The sequence below is a fragment of the Conger conger genome, chromosome 1, assembly GCF_963514075.1.
Source record: "Conger conger chromosome 1, fConCon1.1, whole genome shotgun sequence".
Classification (NCBI taxonomy): domain Eukaryota; kingdom Metazoa; phylum Chordata; class Actinopteri; order Anguilliformes; family Congridae; genus Conger; species Conger conger.
In genome coordinates, this window is record NC_083760.1 from 44,385,583 (window position 1) to 44,407,054 (window position 21,472).

General features: G+C 40.1%; 1 protein-coding gene across 6 annotated transcripts in view; it reads right to left on the bottom strand.

Annotated features, from left to right (window-relative positions):
- Positions 1-21,472, bottom strand: part of mipol1 (mirror-image polydactyly 1) — a 113,517-nt gene that overhangs the window by 67,761 nt on the left and 24,284 nt on the right. For 3 of the 6 annotated variants that reach the window (XM_061251331.1, XM_061251322.1, XM_061251341.1), the window contains exons 3-4: positions 3,066-3,150; positions 1,442-1,515 (exon numbers count right to left, since the gene is read on the bottom strand). In XM_061251331.1, the coding sequence (XP_061107315.1) occupies positions 1,442-1,515; positions 3,066-3,150 (159 nt within the window). Of the gene's footprint in view, positions 1-1,441; positions 1,516-3,065; positions 3,181-21,472 lie in introns of all 6 variants that reach the window. The other 3 variants (XM_061251359.1, XM_061251350.1, XM_061251368.1) reach the window with 2 other exon arrangements.

The window sequence follows — 21,472 nt, forward strand, 5'->3', positions numbered from 1 at the left end:
GTGACAATTATTTAGCAAAAGGTCAGGTTTTGAACTAGAGATCAGGGAGGTCTGCCTCATAGCTTTGTTGCTAGGGCTCGACTCTCTGGATTGTTGAAGACAGTTATTAGTATTCCCCCGTAAGACTCACCAGTGCAAACACCAAATTCAACCATGAATAAAAGACACTTATATAACCTCTTTTCGCACGCCAAATATGGGAATTTCTAGTAACATTGTACATAGACCTTGGTTACTACTTTAATTTTTATGGAGCCTCTCACAAAGCTAACTGCCACCAAATAGGCTATGTGCGCATTTACAGCAGCATTTCACTCACAAGTGTGGGGGGTCAGCCGTTTAATGAGCCTAGTAGAACGGGCCAGTTCCTAGGGGAAAATCTGAGGGAGAGCCCCCTTTCACTCCGGAGCAAAATCATCCCAAAGATTAGGCACCTTGGGGAAACGCTTTTTAACTCTGTAAATGATAGGTGGGAAAAAGTGGAATGAAGGAGACGTTGCATCACTGACTCTTTCTGCAGTCCCTCACGCTTCGCTTGATAGCCCGAAGCTTCAAGCAGCTTTCGTCAAATGTCACCCATTAATAATCGCGCGGGCGTCATTAAAAACTGTTTGGCTAGCAGGGCTTGAAGTGTTTAAGCAACAGCCCAAATGTGTATTTGTGCAGGGGAGCTGAATAAATTTACATATCAGCAGCGCTTGGTGAAGGGTGAGTAAATATTCTGTTTATCTCTCATTGTCATTCCAACCAGTTTATCTAAATACAGGCTTTGCCATATCATTACGGCCTAGGTAAAGTTATTAGATGGCAGAATAACATCATGACCGGGGGTGATTTACACATGTAAATAAATGTTTATGTATCACATTGAACAGCGCTTGGACAACAGCAAGCAGGTAAACAGCAAGGTCTTTTGAAATCTTATGTCATTTAGACGGCCAAACACTGAACCACGGGAGGACAAGTAAACGTGCGTTCCTATATATCCGATTACCGAGCACACGGTAATCGACTGCGTATTTAGCCAATCCAGGAGACATGAATGCATTTTTAAATAATAACAAAGCAGCGCTCAACTGAACTTCCATTTCCAAACACAGATATATAGTCCCAGCTAACAAAAATATGTTGTCACAGCAAGGTGGCAGGTAGGCTGCCTGCTATTGAAAACTTTAGTATGAGCTTAAAAAAAGTAGTCATACAATAATCACCTCATATCATATTTTAAGGTTCTTATTTCAAATACATTTCTCTTAATAATGCAAGGCGCTATGACTGCAGTTAAGACATTAAGATGTGTGGGGTCCCACAAACAAATAGGCTACCATGTGTCCAAAATGCAGGAGAGGACCAGCTCTGATCGACAGGAGCCTAATGATGCGGAGTAGTAGGTATCAAAAGCATTTGCTTTGTTCTGATGTAAATCCCTGAAATCTCTTACCTCTAGGCAGATCCTCAGCGACTGCTTCTGAATCCGTTCGACCTAGCAACGTGTTGGAACTTGCTTTCAGCTTTCTAAAAAGACGGAAATTAAAAAACACATAATATTGAATGGATGTGTATGAAAATATGCTTATTCTTGTCACATACAGGGCAAACTGTTTTTTTTTTTAATATGTTGTGTAACGACAAAATAAACGGCAATAACAAAATCAGCAAACGACCATATCAATTCCATCAGGTTTTGCCTTGCTGGTTGAAATGTTGCAGAAATTTTTTCCCATTTGGAAGCATACATTTCAGTGTACGGACATGCTTTTCTCACATTTTGTTGTTTATTTTGGCCTGCACCTGATGCCAAATTGGGCTGGATGTGCACACTAGCCAAATAAATACCAGTCATATATACAAATAATATTCCTTAAATAATATGCATCATCAATATAAGTATTTCTGAAGAAAATCAATGATTATTCATCTCTACTCTCTACATTATACCCCTTACATTTAATACATTTTGGAAAGATGCACTGGAAATAATAATTTAATTATTATTATCATTATTATTATTATTACTGAATAAACGAATTTAGCTGTTGTACCTTTGTCCAATATCGTACATTTCTAAATTAACATCAACGTCAAAGAGCTTTAATTTGAGTACCACTCAGACCAGGTGGTGAAATCACTGCCATGTATGTTTTACAGAACAGGCTTCACGGCGGTATGAAGCAGCTTCTTTTTTTTTTGCTTAGTGTAGTCAATGTATAATTGGTCTCCAGGGGAACACTTCAGTACAGTTAAATGGGCCTACTACGGCTTCCAGTGACAGGGCGGAGATGGATCCAGAAAAGTACGCTCTTTCTTTGCCCCAAACAGGACAACATGTCCGCTGGCCCGAGCTGCCAGTTAATGATTAGCCAGGTGGGCTGTTATAAGGCACCCTTGCAAGAATGCAGACAGCAAACAGTCTTATGTATAACGTCACTGTAAATGGATTTACGGCTGCAAGTTAAACATCTTTATAGTCTTCGAAAGGATATTGCTGGTACCCCCCTACCTGATCTAAAAACAATGGGACTATGCATTAAATCCTTTACTGGAAGCAGTCTGTGCACAAACAATTCAGCCGCTTAGTATCCACTGAAAAACAATAATGCATCCCTCTTCTCCCAGCTCGTAACTACCGCAAAGATGAAGGTTTCTTTTCCCAAGATTCATCAAACAATGAACAAAGGATCGGAATTACAACAGGTACAAGGAGGGTTGTGTTAACAAAATACACAAAGGTTTGAAAATTAAACAAGGATCGCTAATGGCAAAACATGGAAACAATTTACGTATAATTGTACTCGTAACCAATTTGGTTCTGCATTCAACAAAAAAATGTGAGATGAACAAACATACACCTATAAACCCAATTTTATTTTTAGTCCGAGAAACATAAATCCATGTAATTTAGGATTTAGAAAATAAAGCCCTACAAAGGCATTTCATATAAAAATAACCGCTACCTCTGACAAGCGCTAATATACATTCACGTCTGCTAAATCTAATTCATAATTTCCATGTGTGGGTGAACATTCTTCACAAACAAGGTAATATGAGCTGCGCAGTGCCTTTACCTGAGCTGTGCTGTGCTCTCTGCGCTCTGCTGTTTTATTGGGGAGGGTAATCTTTGTTTCAGTTCCTCATTGACTTTGGGATTAGCTGGAAATATATAGGGAGGTTACGATGAATCTAAAAGGAAAAATGCATTTCATTGGAAGCAGCCACTGTATATTAGCTTTAAAAAGGTTAGTATTAATTATAGCCTGTCAATATGTTCTTGAGGGGACTCGGATGAAAGCCATCTTTAATAACCTCAGGAGTACAGCAAAACAAGACTGGCAGCCTTAATTTGCTGGATGAAATACTGATTTAAGTCATCATTTTATCCTATCCACAGTGTACAATCACTTCTACCTCACCGTTTACCAAGCTAATGAATGCCAGCAATTAACAAAACATAATCCCATTGCGCAATCATTTTAATGCTTTTAGCAATCAGGAAAGTAAACAGCCATTTAATACTGCTCAAGCCAGATCAGATCCTTGTTAGGAGCCACCAATTAAAGTTCAGCTCCTCAGGTGTAATTAAATGATGGGGACGATTTAGTTCCATAAATGCAAGTTAATTCGTAAGCAAGCAACAAATAGACAGGGAGCAATTAGAAGAAACATTGACATTCGGAGCTGGAGCCTATTCCTTCCATTGAAGTACATGTAGGAAAAGGTTTCCCTCTACTGGTGAAGTTTAGATGACATATGGACTTTGATTTGTTGAAATCGTCCATGTCAGTTTCTGCCTGGGGAGTAAACGAAATACTGAAACGCAACTACTAAAATCCAATACAATCTGCTAAAATATGTATCATATGTGCTAACTAATACAGGGGCAATGCTTGGATTAATAATTCCACAATTATCTACAAATGAGTCCAAATTATAATAAAAATACAGTAAATCATCAAATTGTGTCCGGGATTCTATTTGAAGCCGGGCCTCGGATAATAGACGGGGGCGTGGTCGATTCGGACAAATAAAGGCCGGCCCCCAAATACAAGCCGGGGTAATATTGCCTACCAGTAGGGCTATCAGTCCATGAGCACGAGAAGACATTGTTTCGATTTAACTCAATGAAATAAAAGAGCTCTTCTTAATATTTTATATTGTTGGTTGGTTTAATACTGTTGCCAATGAAAAGTCGCTTGTCCTACACCATGGGTCTCCAACACCTACCAGTCGCTTGCCGCCCTCTTCTGAGTAGCTTGGCAAAAGCTGAAGCAGTATACATTTAAACACAATTGTTGCCGCGAGGCATTCCAGCCTACGAATTTAATCAAAAGTAAATAAGGCAAAATTTAAAATTAACTCAATTTAGGCTACTTGGCTACGCAATAAGGTTTCCATGTATTTACAGCACAGCGCACGTTCAATGAATGAATGAAAGCGGCTGCCTTGTCTCGCAATAAACAGACGGGTGGAAATCCCGACACCCTTTCAACTACATAAAACTTAACAGTGAACCATCAAATACCAGATTTCAGTGCCCATCAGTCCCAACATTTAGCAATTGAATCAAACAGTCCAAAAGTAAATTAAATCACAAACCAAAGCGAAAATCTTTTGATATCCTACCGGTATGCTGCTCCAAACGAAACGCATGTCTCACAATAAAACGCTGTTATGCTGTTGTCTACGCTAATTTGTTATTGTTCATGAAGGCGTGTCTGGCAAGTTGGTATTTTATGACGACGCATCTGTTTTGGCTTTCATAAATGGTTTACAGGGTTGGCCCACTTTAAGTGTAGCCTTTTACTTTATTTCTAAGAATAAAATTCTACAACAGAAGCCTAATAAGAAATAAAGGCCTGTCTCGAATACAAGCCTGTCCCAAATAAAGGCCTGTGCTTTGTGCAGCCTAAGTAAATAAAAGACCCTGGGCACAATTTGAGGATTTATGGTAATACAATACAATACTGTAAAGTAATACAATACAAAATATCTTTAAAAGACATGCCAACACTTAGTTAGTCAGAGAAAAACTGTCAGACTGACTCAGAGCTCTGTTTGCATAGCCTTTTGCATCTATGCAAAGTAATTGACAGAAATTAGACATGTTTTTGGTAGTTGCAAATTGCATTAACAGCATTACTTACCCTTTTATGCCAACTACCTGTCATATGACCTTTTAAAATACGTATGCCCTTTTTTTCCCCACTTTGGAATGCCCAAATGTATTCCTCAGTACGGCATGCAAGTCACCTGCCAGTTCACACCAAAATTCATAAGTTAGCTTTGCATTTATGAGTCTGAGGAAGACACATCTTCTGAAGTTTAACAGGTAGACTTACAGGCATGCAAACAACCAGTGGGGGTTTCTAGTGGCAACAAGAATCTGTAATCCTGTGTGCTGAAACCCTCCCTTCGCTGGGTGATGCTAGCACCAAATGTGCATTGCCCGGCAGTCCAGATAGTGGGCCCCATTTCCTACAACAGCAAACTGACATATTTCTAAGAAAATGTAAACCTGTCACTTTTTTTTTTATTTGGGAAGGTTGTACAGAATTTCCCATACTTTTCTATTCACAGATGATTTTGCCAAATCCCAACTCACAAACAGTTACAATGCAATATAATTTGAAGAGATAATAAGAATGTGTTTTATAGAAAATTAATTCCCTACTAGAATAGATGTGAAGGGAACGTCTACAGAACGGCTGCATTTCCATAACTAAGAACAAGATGGAAAATGCAGAAAAATTTAGAAAATGCAGTTCAGCTTTTGGGGCAGACAGACAAATGCTGGCAAGGTCCAAGCTCTCCACTTCAACACAGAGATGCACAGGGAGTGGTGTCATACTCTACCAAAGTGTGCACTTCAATGCAGAGACGAACAGGGAGTGGTGTCATACTCTACCAAAGTGTGCACTTCAATGCAGAGACGAACAGGGAGTGGTGTCATACTCTACCAAAGTGTGCACTTCAATGCAGAGACGAACAGGGAGTGGTGTCATACTCTACCAAAGTGTGCACTTCAATGCAGAGACGAACAGGGAGTGGTGTCATACTCTACCAAAGTGTGCACTTCAATGCAGAGACGAACAGGGAGTGGTGTCATACTCTACCAAAGTGTGCACTTCAATGCAGAGACGAACAGGGAGTGGTGTCATACTCTACCAAAGTGTGCACTTCAATGCAGAGACGAACAGGGAGTGGTGTCATACTCTACCAAAGTGTGCACTTCAACACAGAGATGCACAGGGAGTGGTGTCATACTCTACCAAAGTGTGCACTTCAACACAGAGATGCACAGGGAGTGGTATTATTGTCCACCAATGGAGGAAGCTAAGTAAGAGAGGGAAATAAGAAGAGGCAGAGATGAAGGGTGAAAGAAAGCATGACAGAGAGCAAGGGAGAGGGGGGAAAGGAGGAGGACATAGAGAAAAGGGAGAGAGAAACCATTCGCTGACTTATGGGGCAAATGAGTAACGGGGGGTGACTCCTGGGGCAGATGCCAGTGGAACGTTATCCCTCCGCTGTAAGCTAGCACACACTGCTCACACCCTGATTCTCTCAGGCACACCGAGGCGTGAACAGACAACTGGCTTTTTGTGGGAGAAGCCGCAGGACTCCATTAATCCCAGCCATGGACTCCACACAGAAGCTGGTCTTTTTTCTGGGAGGATTTGGGGAGGGAAGATACGGCTGTGGAGATTAGTAATCCTTTAACACGAACATGAGAAAATAGCTTTGAAGAAGAAAAACTGAAAATACATACAAACCTGACCTATTCACATTCTCTTCGTTTTCAGCAAAGTGTCCTGTGGCGATTACTAGCAAAGGCAACTCTGCCAAATACAGTTTTGATTGAGTTTCAGATTGAGTCAGTGATTGACAAGATGTCTGTGGTGAATTGCAGGACAGAAGCTGAACAAAATTAACAAAACTTAAAACTTTTTGCTTGTAGATAATCTGACATTGATGGCCATTTGATTGAGAAAGTCTTTTTTGATGGAAGAATATCAGAAAGGCGTTGGTCCTCTTTAACTCATGGCCAGAGTCACTGGGATGTCACCGCCTCCTTTTCATCTGACCTTGTTGTGGCTTTAAACAAGCTGAGTTAGCAAACAATCTTAGTATTCCTTGTAGTGCAGAAGAGGTAAAAACAGGAAGTTGTCAGAAGTGCAGCAGCCGGTTTGGCGGCGACGAGCCGCTCGCATTGCAGGTCATGTTGTCGGCCTGGTATTTGTTAAGTCACACTGAAGAGGCTTATGCTCACTCGCAGTCACTTGATCCAACTCCCCAACAGCTCCTGTAGAAGAGAGCATTCCCATCTGCTGAGCGGAATTTGGGGACAACGAAGAGACTATCCTCAGCTGGTTGCGACAACAAAGAGATGTGAGACACAGAGACGGGCCAAAGATATTGTCACACAGATGTTTCAGGCTAGGTTTTTTGGGGGGGTGGGGGGGGGGACTGGAGGTGAGTGCTTGGGACCCCCAGTACCATTAATCCACCCACTGTGCACAAGCATCGGGAGGGGGGTGGGGGGTGACATCAGTATGTGACTGTGACAGTGGTGGCAAACACCTGGCGAGTAGCCGTGTCGCTGCCGAATATTGTTCCCAAGTTGCACACAAATCACCAAGTGGAGGTAAATAAATAGATTACTGCATGCAATGCACTGCCAAAGGAAATTATTTACCGTCCAGAATCAGAATGCAAAAGCTGTATCAGTCTAATGAAAACAGCATATGCCAGCTAAAACCACTTTATCCCTTAATTCAAACTTTTCTCACTTTTCTTTGTCCTTTACTGTCTTTCTGCGATTTTCATATTCCGGCCTTGTAGACTTTGAGCTAATTGCCTCTGTGTGCTACTTATTATTCATGTACAATTATTGCAGCGTAATGTCTTTAAATCCTTTTAAATGACCATTCATGTGTCGCATTCATTGAAAATGCCTTTGAAGTCTGTCAAATATGGAATTCTTCAAAAAGAAATGCCTAAGTCCAATTTCAGTCAACCAATACCGGGGTTTTCATTTCCCCCTAATATAAACTAAATTCCATTAATTTTTTAAGCTGCATTTATTAAATTCGCGTGGCAAAAGTTTCTAGATTCCACAGTCTGTCATTTGTATTCCAGCTGACTTTATGAATATTAATAACAGTGTTATCCTGATTAAATGGGCTTCACATAAAATCCCCGCCAATCCTCCAGCTCAGGCTTCACGTCTTCCCCGTTCTTTATGAATTTTGATTCGGACATTAATCTGGAGAGAAACTTAAATCAGGTTTAATTGTACGCCGTGCTCACGGTTCCCCTGGAAAATGCCCATTTGAATTCATTTCATGTGTGTAAATAGTCTTTTACATGGGATCAAAAACTGTATCACTTGTTGGGGGGGGGGGGGGGCACCTGTTTGTTTGATTTAATGCTTCTTTAAGTTAGATATGGCAAGTAGGGACTTGCGAGGGATAAAATGGCATTTTATTCCCTTGCTCTTTATTCAATCCACCTAAGGTTCGGAATTGAGAAAATCAATTTTGTTGTCATTCCCGCCACCCAACTTTATTTTCTTTCTATTTCCTTTACTCGCATGCCTGACGAGATTCGTCTGCACTGGGATCTCATCATTTAAAAGCATGTCCACAATTTACTCATTTCAACCATTTACTACCATTACGAAGAAAAGACAAAAAGCACATTTGATACAACCCATGTCCAGACAGAAAACTTAATGAAATAACAAACTACCTGATTCAAATGGTAACTCATTTGTGGAATGATCAACAGTACTTTATTATACTTATTTGGCAGTAGCTATATTGCAGGTGTTTACATTTTTGGTTTCTGTGTTAGTGATATATAAACTGAAGACTTCTAACAGATGCATTCAATATCCAGTATTAGAACACGTTCCTGAAACGTGACAGAAATGTCACACCTTGAGGATATCAGTTGAAAAATAGAGACAAAAACTAAGAGCAAACGTACATATGTGAGAACTGAAAAAAGGTTTTAAACATGTTCATTAAAACGTATACATCACAGGTGTCAAAATCCAGCCCTGGAGGGCCGTAGTGTCTGCTGGTTTCTGGTGTGTTCTGGGTTCATTCAAGTCATTGAATGGTTAAAGTATCCACATGCCTTGTTCTCAAGGCCTTAATTGGCCTTAATTGGCAGCTGATTGAAAGGAAACCACAAAAACCCGCAGACACTGCGGCCCCCTGGGGATTCAGTTTGACACCCCTGGTATACATGATAGTTTCTCACATCTGTGACCTAAAAGGGCCACATTTAAAGCAAAATTGTAACCTTACCATAAGGAGCTTTCTTCATCTTAATACAACATTTATTGTTCGGTTTAAGTAAACTTAAATGACAAATATAGATTTTGTCATATGAAAAATAAAAAATAAAAAAGGCCACAGAGTGTTCGAGTTTGTGCGTGTGTGGGTGCACACCAATGTGAGCATTTGTTTATTCCAGTGCGAGCATCAATGTTTGTACACCACTGTGAGTGACAGAGCATGTGTGTATGATCTCATCAAAGGCCAAGGACAGAGGCTCAGTTTTTATACGATACACACTCATGTTCTGACAAACCACCGTGTATCCACAGAGCCAGTACCAGAGCGTGCCTCTTAACATCTTAAGAAAGAGAGACATAGTTTTGATTTGAGCAATTTATAGGATATATAGTCAGTGAGCAATTTATTAGGTATTTATTACTTTTTTTAAATTTTTTATTATTTTTGTTTTTTACTTCTTGCTCTTAATTGGCCATTTAAGAGGTTTGACGCATTGTATGTTCAGACATGCTCTTCTAGATACCACTGTTATTTGCATTACTGTCACCAACCTGTTAAATCTGAGCTCTCTCATTAACAACATGCTTTGCCTGCAAAACTGCTGCTCACTGGATATTTTTTGTTTTTCGCACAATTCTCTGCAAACTCTCAAGACTGTTGTGCGTGAAAATCCCAGGAGATCAGCAGTTTCTCAGATACTCAATCCACCCTGTCTGGTACCAACAATTATTCCATGGTCAAAGTCAATTACATCATATTTCTTCCCCATTCTGATATTTCATCTGAAAAATACCTGAACCACTTGACCACAACTGCATGCTTTTATGCATTTAGTTGCTGCCACATGATTGTCTGATTAAATATTTGCATTAACAAGCTGGTGTACAGGTCTACCTAATACAGTGATCACTGAGTGATCTTCATGGTATAGCCAGCCATAGCCATGATGACTGCTCTGGATAGTATGCTGTACATACTTCATCAAGATACAGCTACATAATGAGTAGACTGACTATAGCTTACAAACCCTGAGAGATATTCTGTGATATTTTGTTCCAATTTTGCACTAAAGTGAAACAATCCCACTTTCCACCCTAGTGGTAGCTGTGTTATGGCTCAAATTCCAACAGCCATTTCCTGCAAATGTTTATTATCTGGACGCCCTGTTATCAACAGTGTAAATGTTGGATAACTGGGTGTTATCTGCAATTTAGCGATTTCAACCGAAATGCTATACCCTTTTACTCAAACCTGATCAAAATGTGGGGAACATGACATGGCTGGCAGAACACAATGGTGCTCCAGCTGCCATCCACTGTAAAATGTTCATATATTTGGATGACGATGTTTCCACTCAAACACCATTTTATTGAAGTGGTTCATATGCAAGTAACCATCCAACAGCATAGAAATAACGACTGTTCACTACATTAATTCTTCTTCAAAAACCACTCCAGAGACACACTGGTTTAAAAGCCATTACAGAAGGAAAACAATTATTCCCCCATCAAACCAGGGATCCAAACCAGTTCTAAGTAAACATGTGTCCTGTGTGTCCTACAGATAGCATAAGAACATGCGAATGACATCCTCACACAAGCCTTGCCTTGAGTGGAAACATCCAAACTATATCGCTTATTTAAGGCCATGCTCCTCAAATGCTACCAACATACACCAGCATGAAATTTAAGACCATACCAGGGTCTTTCCACATAAATACTGATAATTTTTATTTTTAGTTTTGTGCTTTCAGATTAGATGGACATTACATACATTTATATTTCGGCACTTAGCAGACACTGTCATCCAGAGTGATTAATGTACCTCATATGAACATGACAAATCCACAAAACGAGGTGCATCTCAGCTTGGCTTTCCCAGAAATCTCTACTCCCCACCCCTGGTGGGCCTGCTCGTGCTGCAGCCGCGGCGACAAGGGAGGGAACGCGTGAAGCTCCAGATCTGCCTTTAAGGAGATCCGTCCTCGGCGCCATCCCCTGGATGAGACGCGCTGATCTTCGGGTATTAGCAGGGGGTATGGCGGAATGACCTGCAGAATCCTCATGGATGAGTACCTCATTTTCCGCGGATCCGACTAATTTGGGTGCTGGAAGCTGGCGGGGCGGGAGCCTCCAAACACTCTACCCCCTTGGCCGTCAACATGCCGCAGCTGCCTGGACTGAAGAACCCAGCGAGCGAATCAGTCAGCCCCCCGCGGGCCTGCCGAGATCCAGCACTGCATATCTCATCCCACATTCAGGAAACGGAACGTTTCTCTCCGCCGTCAGTCCATTTAACGCTACTTAATAAGGCCGGTAATACATCCAGCTGCTGAAACTAATACAGGCGCAGATCCTCGGCAGATGCGACGTCTCAGTATAACAGCAAACTGCTTTCCACTACTTCAGCAAAGATAGACAGTGTTGGTACATAACGAGAGATATTTACACAGCCTTCAAGGAATCCTTGTGCAGTGGTACAAGGATTCCTGTCATGAAGTGTGACTTTAGAACCTGGATTTATGTCATGGAGTTAATGTACCATTCTGATAGAAAAAAACAAGTGCTGGCTAATACGTTGAGCTCAAGCGCTCCCCAAAACGCAATGATGCTAAAGGCAATGATGCACAATGCAAGGGCTTGCCATTAATGACACACATGTGATGGCAAAGTGAACACAGCGGTGGCCACACGTGCAGCTGGTACTTTCTGTCACCAGCAAATTAATCTGTATTGCTTCTCTCATACTTTAGCCTGCTTTAGGAAAATGTCAGCTACTCAGCTACAGCAGTCTTGACCGTTGACATAAAATTATAACAACAACATTAACAGTGGGTGAACTTAGAGAAGGTTCCCTGCACAGGCAGGTCCATGTGTACATGACGGGAGATAGCACAGTCCACTGACACTACAGAACACACTAAATGCTAAAGAAATTTACCTGACGAACTGCAGGCCCAATGTCTGCTCGATTTAATTGTCTGTGCTGCATTTTCTAATTCTGCAATACTATTATGTGAGCTGCCAACTATAAGATCATGTAAGCCTTAGCAGCTACTTTGAAAGAAAAGGGCATTATTTGCAGCCCTGAAGTATGACGTGCTCTTCTTCTCATCCAAACATGCAGAGGCAGATGTATAATGGAATGCATTACTTCATCCATTTTTAACACAGCCCTTGCCTATATTATCAGTCTGTACATAGTCATGTCCCATACAATGATTATCAGATTTCAGTGAGATTTTAGGTTTCCTCCAGTCTTAGCAGAGTAAAGGCTCATCTAGGTCCATTCTTAGGTCTCTGATTTTTGCCAAACATACAGATTTGCCTACAGCAGAATTATATTATTTGTACTTATGCCTTCCACACTGCTTAAACTATCACCACAATTCTTTTTCATTTAATTTCCAGGATTTCATCTGTTAGATGAAACTGTTGTTTTGCTCGGGAATTTTCACTAAAACTATTTATCAGTAGCTGGATTTGTCCTAATTGTGGATGAGGCCATATTGTTATGTCAAATAAAATAAAAAAATTTTTGGAATCATATAGCCCAACAGCTTATGACCTAAAACCTTTATGGTTTCAAAGCAAAGCAGAAATATTTCATGCCTTCATCTCGTTGTGACTGGATTATTTGTTCATTGTCTTACTCGCTACCGACCTAAAATGAAAATTGTCTTTGTTTACACATTGTCCAGAATGTTGAGGTACCTGTAATAATGGAACTAAAATAGTCCACAAATCATACGTCTTAATGTTACTACTTTCGACATAACAGCATTCAAAATTATTCTTAACTTCAAAGTACTATATAGGTTAGCACTGTTGTACCAAACCACTTCGCTATTTTAGAATTTTGTACATACACCCCAAATGTATAAAATGACAGTGTATGTGTACAGTGTATCTCTGACTCACTTATATATTTCCGTTATGTGCAAGAAACATAAATGTATGAATCAGTATTTGTTGGTGATACTGGGGTTGAATGCACTGTGCTTGAATACAATGTGCACTGCTGTATAACATTGGTCTGAACATGTTCATTACAAAGTTACCCAGGCCTGTTCAAATTATTTTGCAGCAAAACCCTTCAAAATATAGGCCTAGTACTAAAGAGCTTGTTTAATTTCAAATACTGTTGTATGATTAAAGACAAATCTTTCTTATCAGCTAAGCTAACAGACGAGCAAATACAGTACAGATAATCTGATCTATAATTAATGTCATTCACATCCTGTTACATGCATACTTGAATTGCATCACACGTACATCCTATGCTTTGGGTTTAACAGAGGCTTTGTCTGTAAAGTAAGCAAGAATAATGACTGTATCATCTGCCATTTATGGAACTCTTTTGAGATATATTCCTTTCAAATGTTCAGATGCATTCAGATGTAATGTTTTGCGGAAAATTACATTTAAAAAAGCTAAATAAATCGTGTTAACTAACATTCGAAACAAAAAAAGAACAACCAGAATTTAATTTGGTTTCAGTTACCAGATGCAGGTAACAGAATGCAGTTTCTATTCAACAAAACAGTGCATTTGTAAGACCTCATTCCAGATTAAGCCAAAAACAGTTGTTCAATATTTTAATAAAATACTGTAATAAAACTTCCTCCAATAAGCACTCAAACAGATATGCTCAAAAAGTCATTATTTGTTTTAATATTCCCAAAATTATCCCATAAATATTTAAAACGGGTATCACAAAGCAATTTGTAAAGTATTTAAATATTAACAACTTATCTGGAATAAAGAAATATATTTAATAATTTAAAAACACTTAACAAAAACTACAACCTAATTATATGCCTATTGGCTAAAGTATTGCGGTCACATTTTTTTGGGGTGTTTAATAATTGAAATCAATTTCATGTTTTGTGAAGGTCATCATTTTTGTATATAGATCAACAATTATTACAATAAAAATGATTGCAATTATGAAATTGTACCCATCAGATGATTTGTATCCATCAGATATGGGTCCTCTGTGTCCTCTATGTACTGTATCACCGTATTAGATGCTACTAAGTTGACACAGTACAAAAAAGCTGATGTTGTCCTGTTGTTCTGTAACCTTTGTGTTGTATCAACCTATCTTGTTAGATAAGATTAAAGAGGAGTGACAAGGAATTCAGATTGATTTACTTTAGATAATATAATTCATTAATGTGTAAAAACAATGACAGCTGTAATTTGCTGTATTTCCCATATTTAACATATTTAACTGGATATCACAGTGTCATTGTATTTATGTGTCCAGAGTTTCTGACCCTGCTGCAAACAGCAGTTAGCATTTCAAATTTTAAAAGTTTGAATAAATCCTGCCTACTAAAATTTTAAAAAATGCCATTATGTCCAAATACTGATCCAGCTGATTAAGTCTGTGAGTAAATACAGGACATTTACAGTGCCATCCATTAACATCCCATTACACTTGGGTAAAAGCATTTGTTTTAAAAGGATATACATTAAAACAAGCTTTCAGTTATAAAAATACAATGGGGTATTTGTGAATTCCTTCTTTTGGCATCTACACGAGGAGGACTTTCGGGAACACATAGGTGGTGTGTTGTACAAAGAAATAAATCAACACCACTTTGACGGAAAGGTTTCAAGAAAAAGCAGAACCAGACAAAGCTTCATTGTGATGGACAGGCTTGCGCAACACATTGCAAGTTAGGTCAGAACTGCCATTAGTCACCAAACAGAAATTTGCGTGGGTGAGGCTCCTTAAAGTGAGGTCAAAGCACGGTTACAGCACACCCTTTCTCCTCCATTCCACACTCATCTGAGCACTATAAAGTGAGCGCACTGACACTGTAATGTGAGCGCACTGGCACTGTAATGTGAGCGCACTGGCACTGTAATGTGAGCGCACTGGCACTGTAATGTGAGCGCACTCCAACTGTAATGTGAGCGCACTGGCACTGTAATGTGAGCGCACTGGCACTGTAATGTGAGCGCACTGGCACTGTAATGTGAGCGCAAAGGCACTGTAATGTGAGCGCACTCCAACTGTAATGTGAGCGCACTGGCACTGTAATGTGAGCGCACTGGCACTGTAATGTGAGCGCACTGGCACTGTAATGTGAGCGCAAAGGCACTGTAATGTGAGCGCACTGGCACTGTAATGTGAGCGCACACCAACTGTAATGTGAGCCAGAGAGAGAGAATTACATTATACTGAACTGACGAATGCTTTTGTCCCAAGAAAACACTGAATAACACATTTCTAAGAAATTCCAATACTTACTTTGTTTTTCTGAAACAAGGAGAAAGCATCAGCATCTGGGATATTTAATTTGTTGATTTCCACGCAAACTGCTGCAGCTCACTTCGGCCAGTTTCATTTTCATTTTCTACCCCCCTGCCCAACCCTTTCTATCGTTTCAAGTCTACATCAAGACCTGCACTCAGACTGTCCTGACATCAACACTTAGTGTCTATGTCAGTTTTCTATCACGTTCAACAATAGTAGAATGACTGCCTGTAATGACTGTGGGTTTTTTTCTTTTGTGACCGCACTCTGTCACTGCATAACTCTACTAATGAATACTGTTGTTTATGAGCAGGACAATAGCATACCATAAACACCTTAATGGCAATGAGGGTGTGCCCAAGAGCAGCAACATATGAAACAAACCTTTGGAGATACTGCCTGCTCACGCACGGGCTCATGACTGGGTGACAGAGCAATAAGCAAGCTCCAGGCAGACAGATGTCAATACAAACCCAGAAGATTTGGATTGGGGTCCTTGTTTATAGGGCTGGCACTAAAGCCACCTGTGATTGTTAATAAATTGCAGCAGATGTTTAGATTAGTAATTATTCCAGGCGTTGCAGCCTTCCAACAAGCTGTATACCCCCTGCTCTCTGAACTAATCAAATCTCCATTGCCCTAAAGGGAATTGATTTTGCAGGAAAACTTTTATAAGCATAAAAGAGAAAACAACACTGAGTTTATCATTCAACTCCAAGCATAAAAACAAATAATGTACGTAATTTAATGAATATCGATACAGAATTTTGAGAGGCAATGATCATGATACTCTTATGAGAAGAATAAGAGCGTATCTCCAGGTAAACTCTTGCACATTTACACTCTGTCCCTGCTCATTCTTGGCTGCAGTTGATCGATCTGGAAAAGTTTAGAATTGCGAAAGATGCACACACATCGATTATTTCTAGTGTCACACGCATTCCCGACTGACATATTTCCCTTTGTCAAGTTAATCCTCTGGACAATTAGCTTTTTTGTGAGCACCACTCCAGGCGATGGGAGCTAAATAAAGCTTCTTTCAGGGGGAAGAGAGGTATGCATGCCTCCCCACAGCTGACGCCAATGTCAGTTAGAGGCTAGAAGGAGGAGCTACAAAGTCAACATTGAAGGATTCTTCCAACTACCTCAACAAATCCCAGCTGTAATACAACAGGGATATCACAGCAACGAACCCCTACCCTAAAGCTTGATGTATACTTGCTGCTGAAATGAGCTAAATGAGGTAAAATGATGCCCTCCTGGCTGAATTAGGTCAATGCAGAGGTGGCCTGCAATTGGTCCAAAATATCGTATTTGCAGCTACATTGGCTGTGCCCTGTTTGCTTGTCTGATTTAACAAAATGTGATAGATAGGCATTCTAACAAGCTAAGTCATAATGCAGTTTAAAAAAAACACCAACATTTTGGGAAATATGCTGACCCAGACTTAGACAAGATGTTCAATTTAATTTTCATTTTTGTGCATTCACTCACTCAGTTTCCATGTTAGCATAACGTGTTAGCTTAGCATAAAGACTTGAAGCCTATGAGTCAGTAGCCTATCTACTTCAAAGTGAAGAAGTGCACCGCAGAGCAACTTCGTCTTATTTACATGAGGTGTAGGAGCCAAAAGATACGTTTAAGATATCTCAGCTTGTGCTTCACCCTAGTGGCCAGCAAATTTAGACTATTTAAGGGCAGCCCTGGATGACGCAAGAAGCGTCTGTTATATAGTCTATCTATCTGGTCGGGGATTTTGCGCTGTCTTGGAATGCTCTGACTTCCACAGAATATAGCTAGACCCTTGCTAACTAAATGGAATTTAGCTAATAGCAATTAGCAATGTGTTTAGTGACCACTAACTGCACAGTCTGGATAAATCATTAAAAAAGACGATCGCCCAATAGGTTGAAACGTAGCTATGTACTCATATACATCCACTTACACTGCTACAACTTAACACCCTGTCAATAACTATAGTTTAGCTGATGTTAACCATGCAGTGTCCATCTTAGTTAACGTTAATGTTAATTTATCTAATGTTAACATCAATGTTAGCGACACGTACGTGAAAACTATGACTAGATCATATCATATTCATTTGTTGAAACCAAACCGTTTCTATGGCGATATATGAAAAAAAAAAAAAAATTATATATATATATATATATATATATATATATATATATATATATATATATATATATATATATATATATATATATTATAACTGTGCACACTTCAAAAGTATTTATCGCAAGTCATATCGTTTTTAGAGTTCTGAATGTTCCTAACCAATGCATGGCGCTGTACTCGCATAACAGGTGCGTGTGAGCAGTGACATGTGGGTTACATCAGTGTATGATACAGTGTGAGTGTGTGAGTGAGTGAGTGAGTGAGTGAGTGAGTGCATGGAATTAGTGGCTTTCTCCCGCTGGCTGCATGTGCACACCATGGGCACAAGGTATTACATTTAAATATTTTCAATAGGCAAAAAGCTATTTTGGAATCAGCAGCAATACTTTGGGTGCTTCATTGCCTAACCTCACCCACCCTCTCCAGTTCCTATGGACTGCTGGTTGCTTTAGACAAACGTAACAGGTGCTCGTGAGAAGTGTGACATGGGTGAACAACTTATGAAACAGCATCCCTGAGTGACAGAATGACCAACCAAGCAAATTACCTGAATTTAGCAGTTCCACCGAGTGCCGTGGGAAAAGTAAAATGGTGCAGGAAATATTGTCACCTCCATGTTTCCAATTGTTGTCACAACTGCAGACTGGCATGGTGTGTCACTAATGAACATTTCTAAGCTGCATTCTGTACAAACCCATTTGGATGCGTTTGCCTTCATATCAAAAATACACCAGCTTAATACTATAGGGATATCACAGCCCATGTTATAAACTAGGGATGTGACAGAGCATCCATTTTTGTAACTAGTTACCATCCCATTTTTTAAACCGAAACTGCTTATGACCGCTAGAGGTCATATCTTTTTTGCATTTTCAAACTTTATTTTGGGCCATCTCAATAGTTAAATGTCATCATTGGTAGTCCGATAATAGTAAGACAGCCTGATTGCCAAATTAAATATTTACATGTACATTGACATTGTGCAGTGTAACATCACAGTTGCAGAAATCCCTATACAGACCGGGTTGTGCACTCTTCTGTGGTCACGCAATATTTGGCTGATTTGGGCCTATTTTACCATAGGCAACTGGTCTAATGATTTTACTTTCCTGCCAATACAGGTCTCTGTACAATTAGATAGATTTTTATGTAATGCTAAACTTGCTTTTATATGCCAATGCATTTTATATAGCGCAGGACAACCGTAGCGGTGAGATTAACGTGTCCATTTTTTGTTGAAAGCAGGGAATTTTCACTTTCAATAACCGATGGATAAATAGCCTAATGATAATGTATTGCTTTATTTATTTTTATGTAGATACAGCAAAGTTCAGTTTGCTGTTAGCTTTAATTCATGTGTCAACGAATAAACATGGATGCAGAAACGCCATAGAAGCCATAAGTGAACTAACATCTACATATTTAAAACACACAAAAAATATGACAACTATAGTACTGTAGCATTCAATTCCATGCAGTGTTTGCATTCTTAACCCTCTGAAATAGCCGCCGATTGCTTGTGGACAGCAAATTGCAATATTTAGTGCAACACTTGTCAAATAATGTATTGCTTTGTATATTTGGAGAGACAGCATAGTAGAAAGCTACGTTCAGTTTGCAGGTAGTTAGAATTTTCGAGCCAACAAATAAACACAGATCTTCTGTGAACCATAAGAAACAACATAGCGTTACCATACGCCATAAGTCATCCAACAGCTACAGAAATTATTTGATAACGCTAATACTGTAGCATTCAATTCCCTGTGGTGTTTGCATTTTAAACCCCATGAAATGGCCAGATTGCCTGCTCAAACTACTGAAGCTTGTCGATTGCCAGTTTAGAATAGTTTAGAACCACAATAATATGCTTAGTGATGAATTTGCATTTATTTTAAACTGAGCATAACATTTCACCTTCAGAAAAGAAATTAACACTGAAATAAGCATGTTTCTGTATACTTCAGCATTTATCCGGCTGCTGCCGTCAGCAGTGACAGCAGTCACTACAAGTGAGTCAGATATAAACTAGTGCTGTCAATCGATTAAAAAAATTAATCGAATTAATTACAGGCTTTGTAATTAATTAATCTAATTAATCGAAATTAATCGCACATAATGATATTTGCCGTGAGAAGCAAAAAAATGTTGTAAAAATGTTTGAATGCAAATGGATTGTAGTAGATGAGTGAATAAATGAACATAATAGACATTATTTACTTTAAAAGATCAACATATTTTATTTCACATCTTTTATTTCACAAACGGCCATAATATTGAAACTAAGATATGACCTAATGCCTATGCAATAGACCATTCCCCGTTCCCCTTATCGCAATGCATCCTGGGTCCTGTATCCAGGAAGCAAGAAAACCCATTGGGTTATATGGGAGTTTGACGACAAATTATGGAAAATCAAATTACATCTTGTGAAAAATCTTTACGTCTTTCAACTCAACCTGACCCCACGACTCATCCATGAGGTCCGGGTCTAGTTTTGAAGTGTTGCAGAGGCAAGAAATCGCTGCAGAAGTTGCAGATAAATGCACGCATCCCCGCCGGCGGCAGGCGGGGCCGGGGGAGGACGCCCTTACCCAGGCAGCCGGTCTTATGGGGCTCCACCGGAGCTCGCTACAAGAGGGTCGGCGGCAGAGGAGGACCCCGCGCGTTCCTCCTCTGTGCCGACCCTCTCGTAGCGAGCTCCGATGGAGCTACAAGACCCAGTGCCCGGGGAAGAGCATCCTCCCTCGGCCCCGCCAAATTCAACTTCTGCAGCGATTTCTTGCCTCTGCAACACTTCAAAACTACACCCGGACCTCATGGATGTGTCAGGTTGAGTTGAAAGACGTAAAGATTTTTGCAAGATGTAACTTGATTTTCCATTATTTGTTGTCAAAACTCCCGTTTTTCCACCGGGCTCACTGCTATGTGTTTTGCGTTGAGGTGATATTTTAGGCTCGAGTTACTCCGATGGTACGCGAATTCCTTGCTGCACAAATTGCACAAAACCGTACTCCTGTCAACAGTTCCATCCGGCCGTTTTTTGAATGTATATTTCCCATTCAATACGCCAAGCAACGTGTTCTCATCAGCCTCCATCTTGTTTGCAAAGCTACTGGCCAGTGACGTACGGGGTCAAGGGCATCACAGCGCATAATTAATTGCGTTAATTTTTTTAACGCGTTATTTACTCTATAATTAATTAATCGAAATTAACGCGTTATTTTGACAGCCCTAATATAAACTGTAACACAAATTCAGACACAAATTCAGAACTCCGGTTCTAACCCCCAGAAACTTTTCTCTATTTTCTCCTCTCTCCTCAACGCACTGGCTCCTCCTCCTCAGTCCTCCTTCGCTGCTGATGACTTTGCTGATTTCTTCGATGAGAAGGTCACAGTCATCCGCAGATCCTTTACAACCACCGATGTTTCTCAACTCCTGCTCTCCCACCGCCCCACAACCTGTGCCCTTGACCCTATCCCCTCTTCTCTTCTCCAAACTATCACACCTGACATTCTCCCATTTGTCACCTCCCTTGTCAACTCCTCCCTGTCTTCCGGCTGTTTTCCGGCATCCTCCAAGAGAGCCCACATCACTCCGCTGCTAAAAAAGCCTACTCTGGATCCCTCCATCATCCAGAACTACCGCCCGGTATCTCTTCTTCCTTTCCTTTCTAAAACTATAGAACGAGCCGCTTCTACTCAACTTTCTTCTTTCTTTTCTAACAACAATCTGCTAGACCCCCATCAGTCTGGCTTCAGATC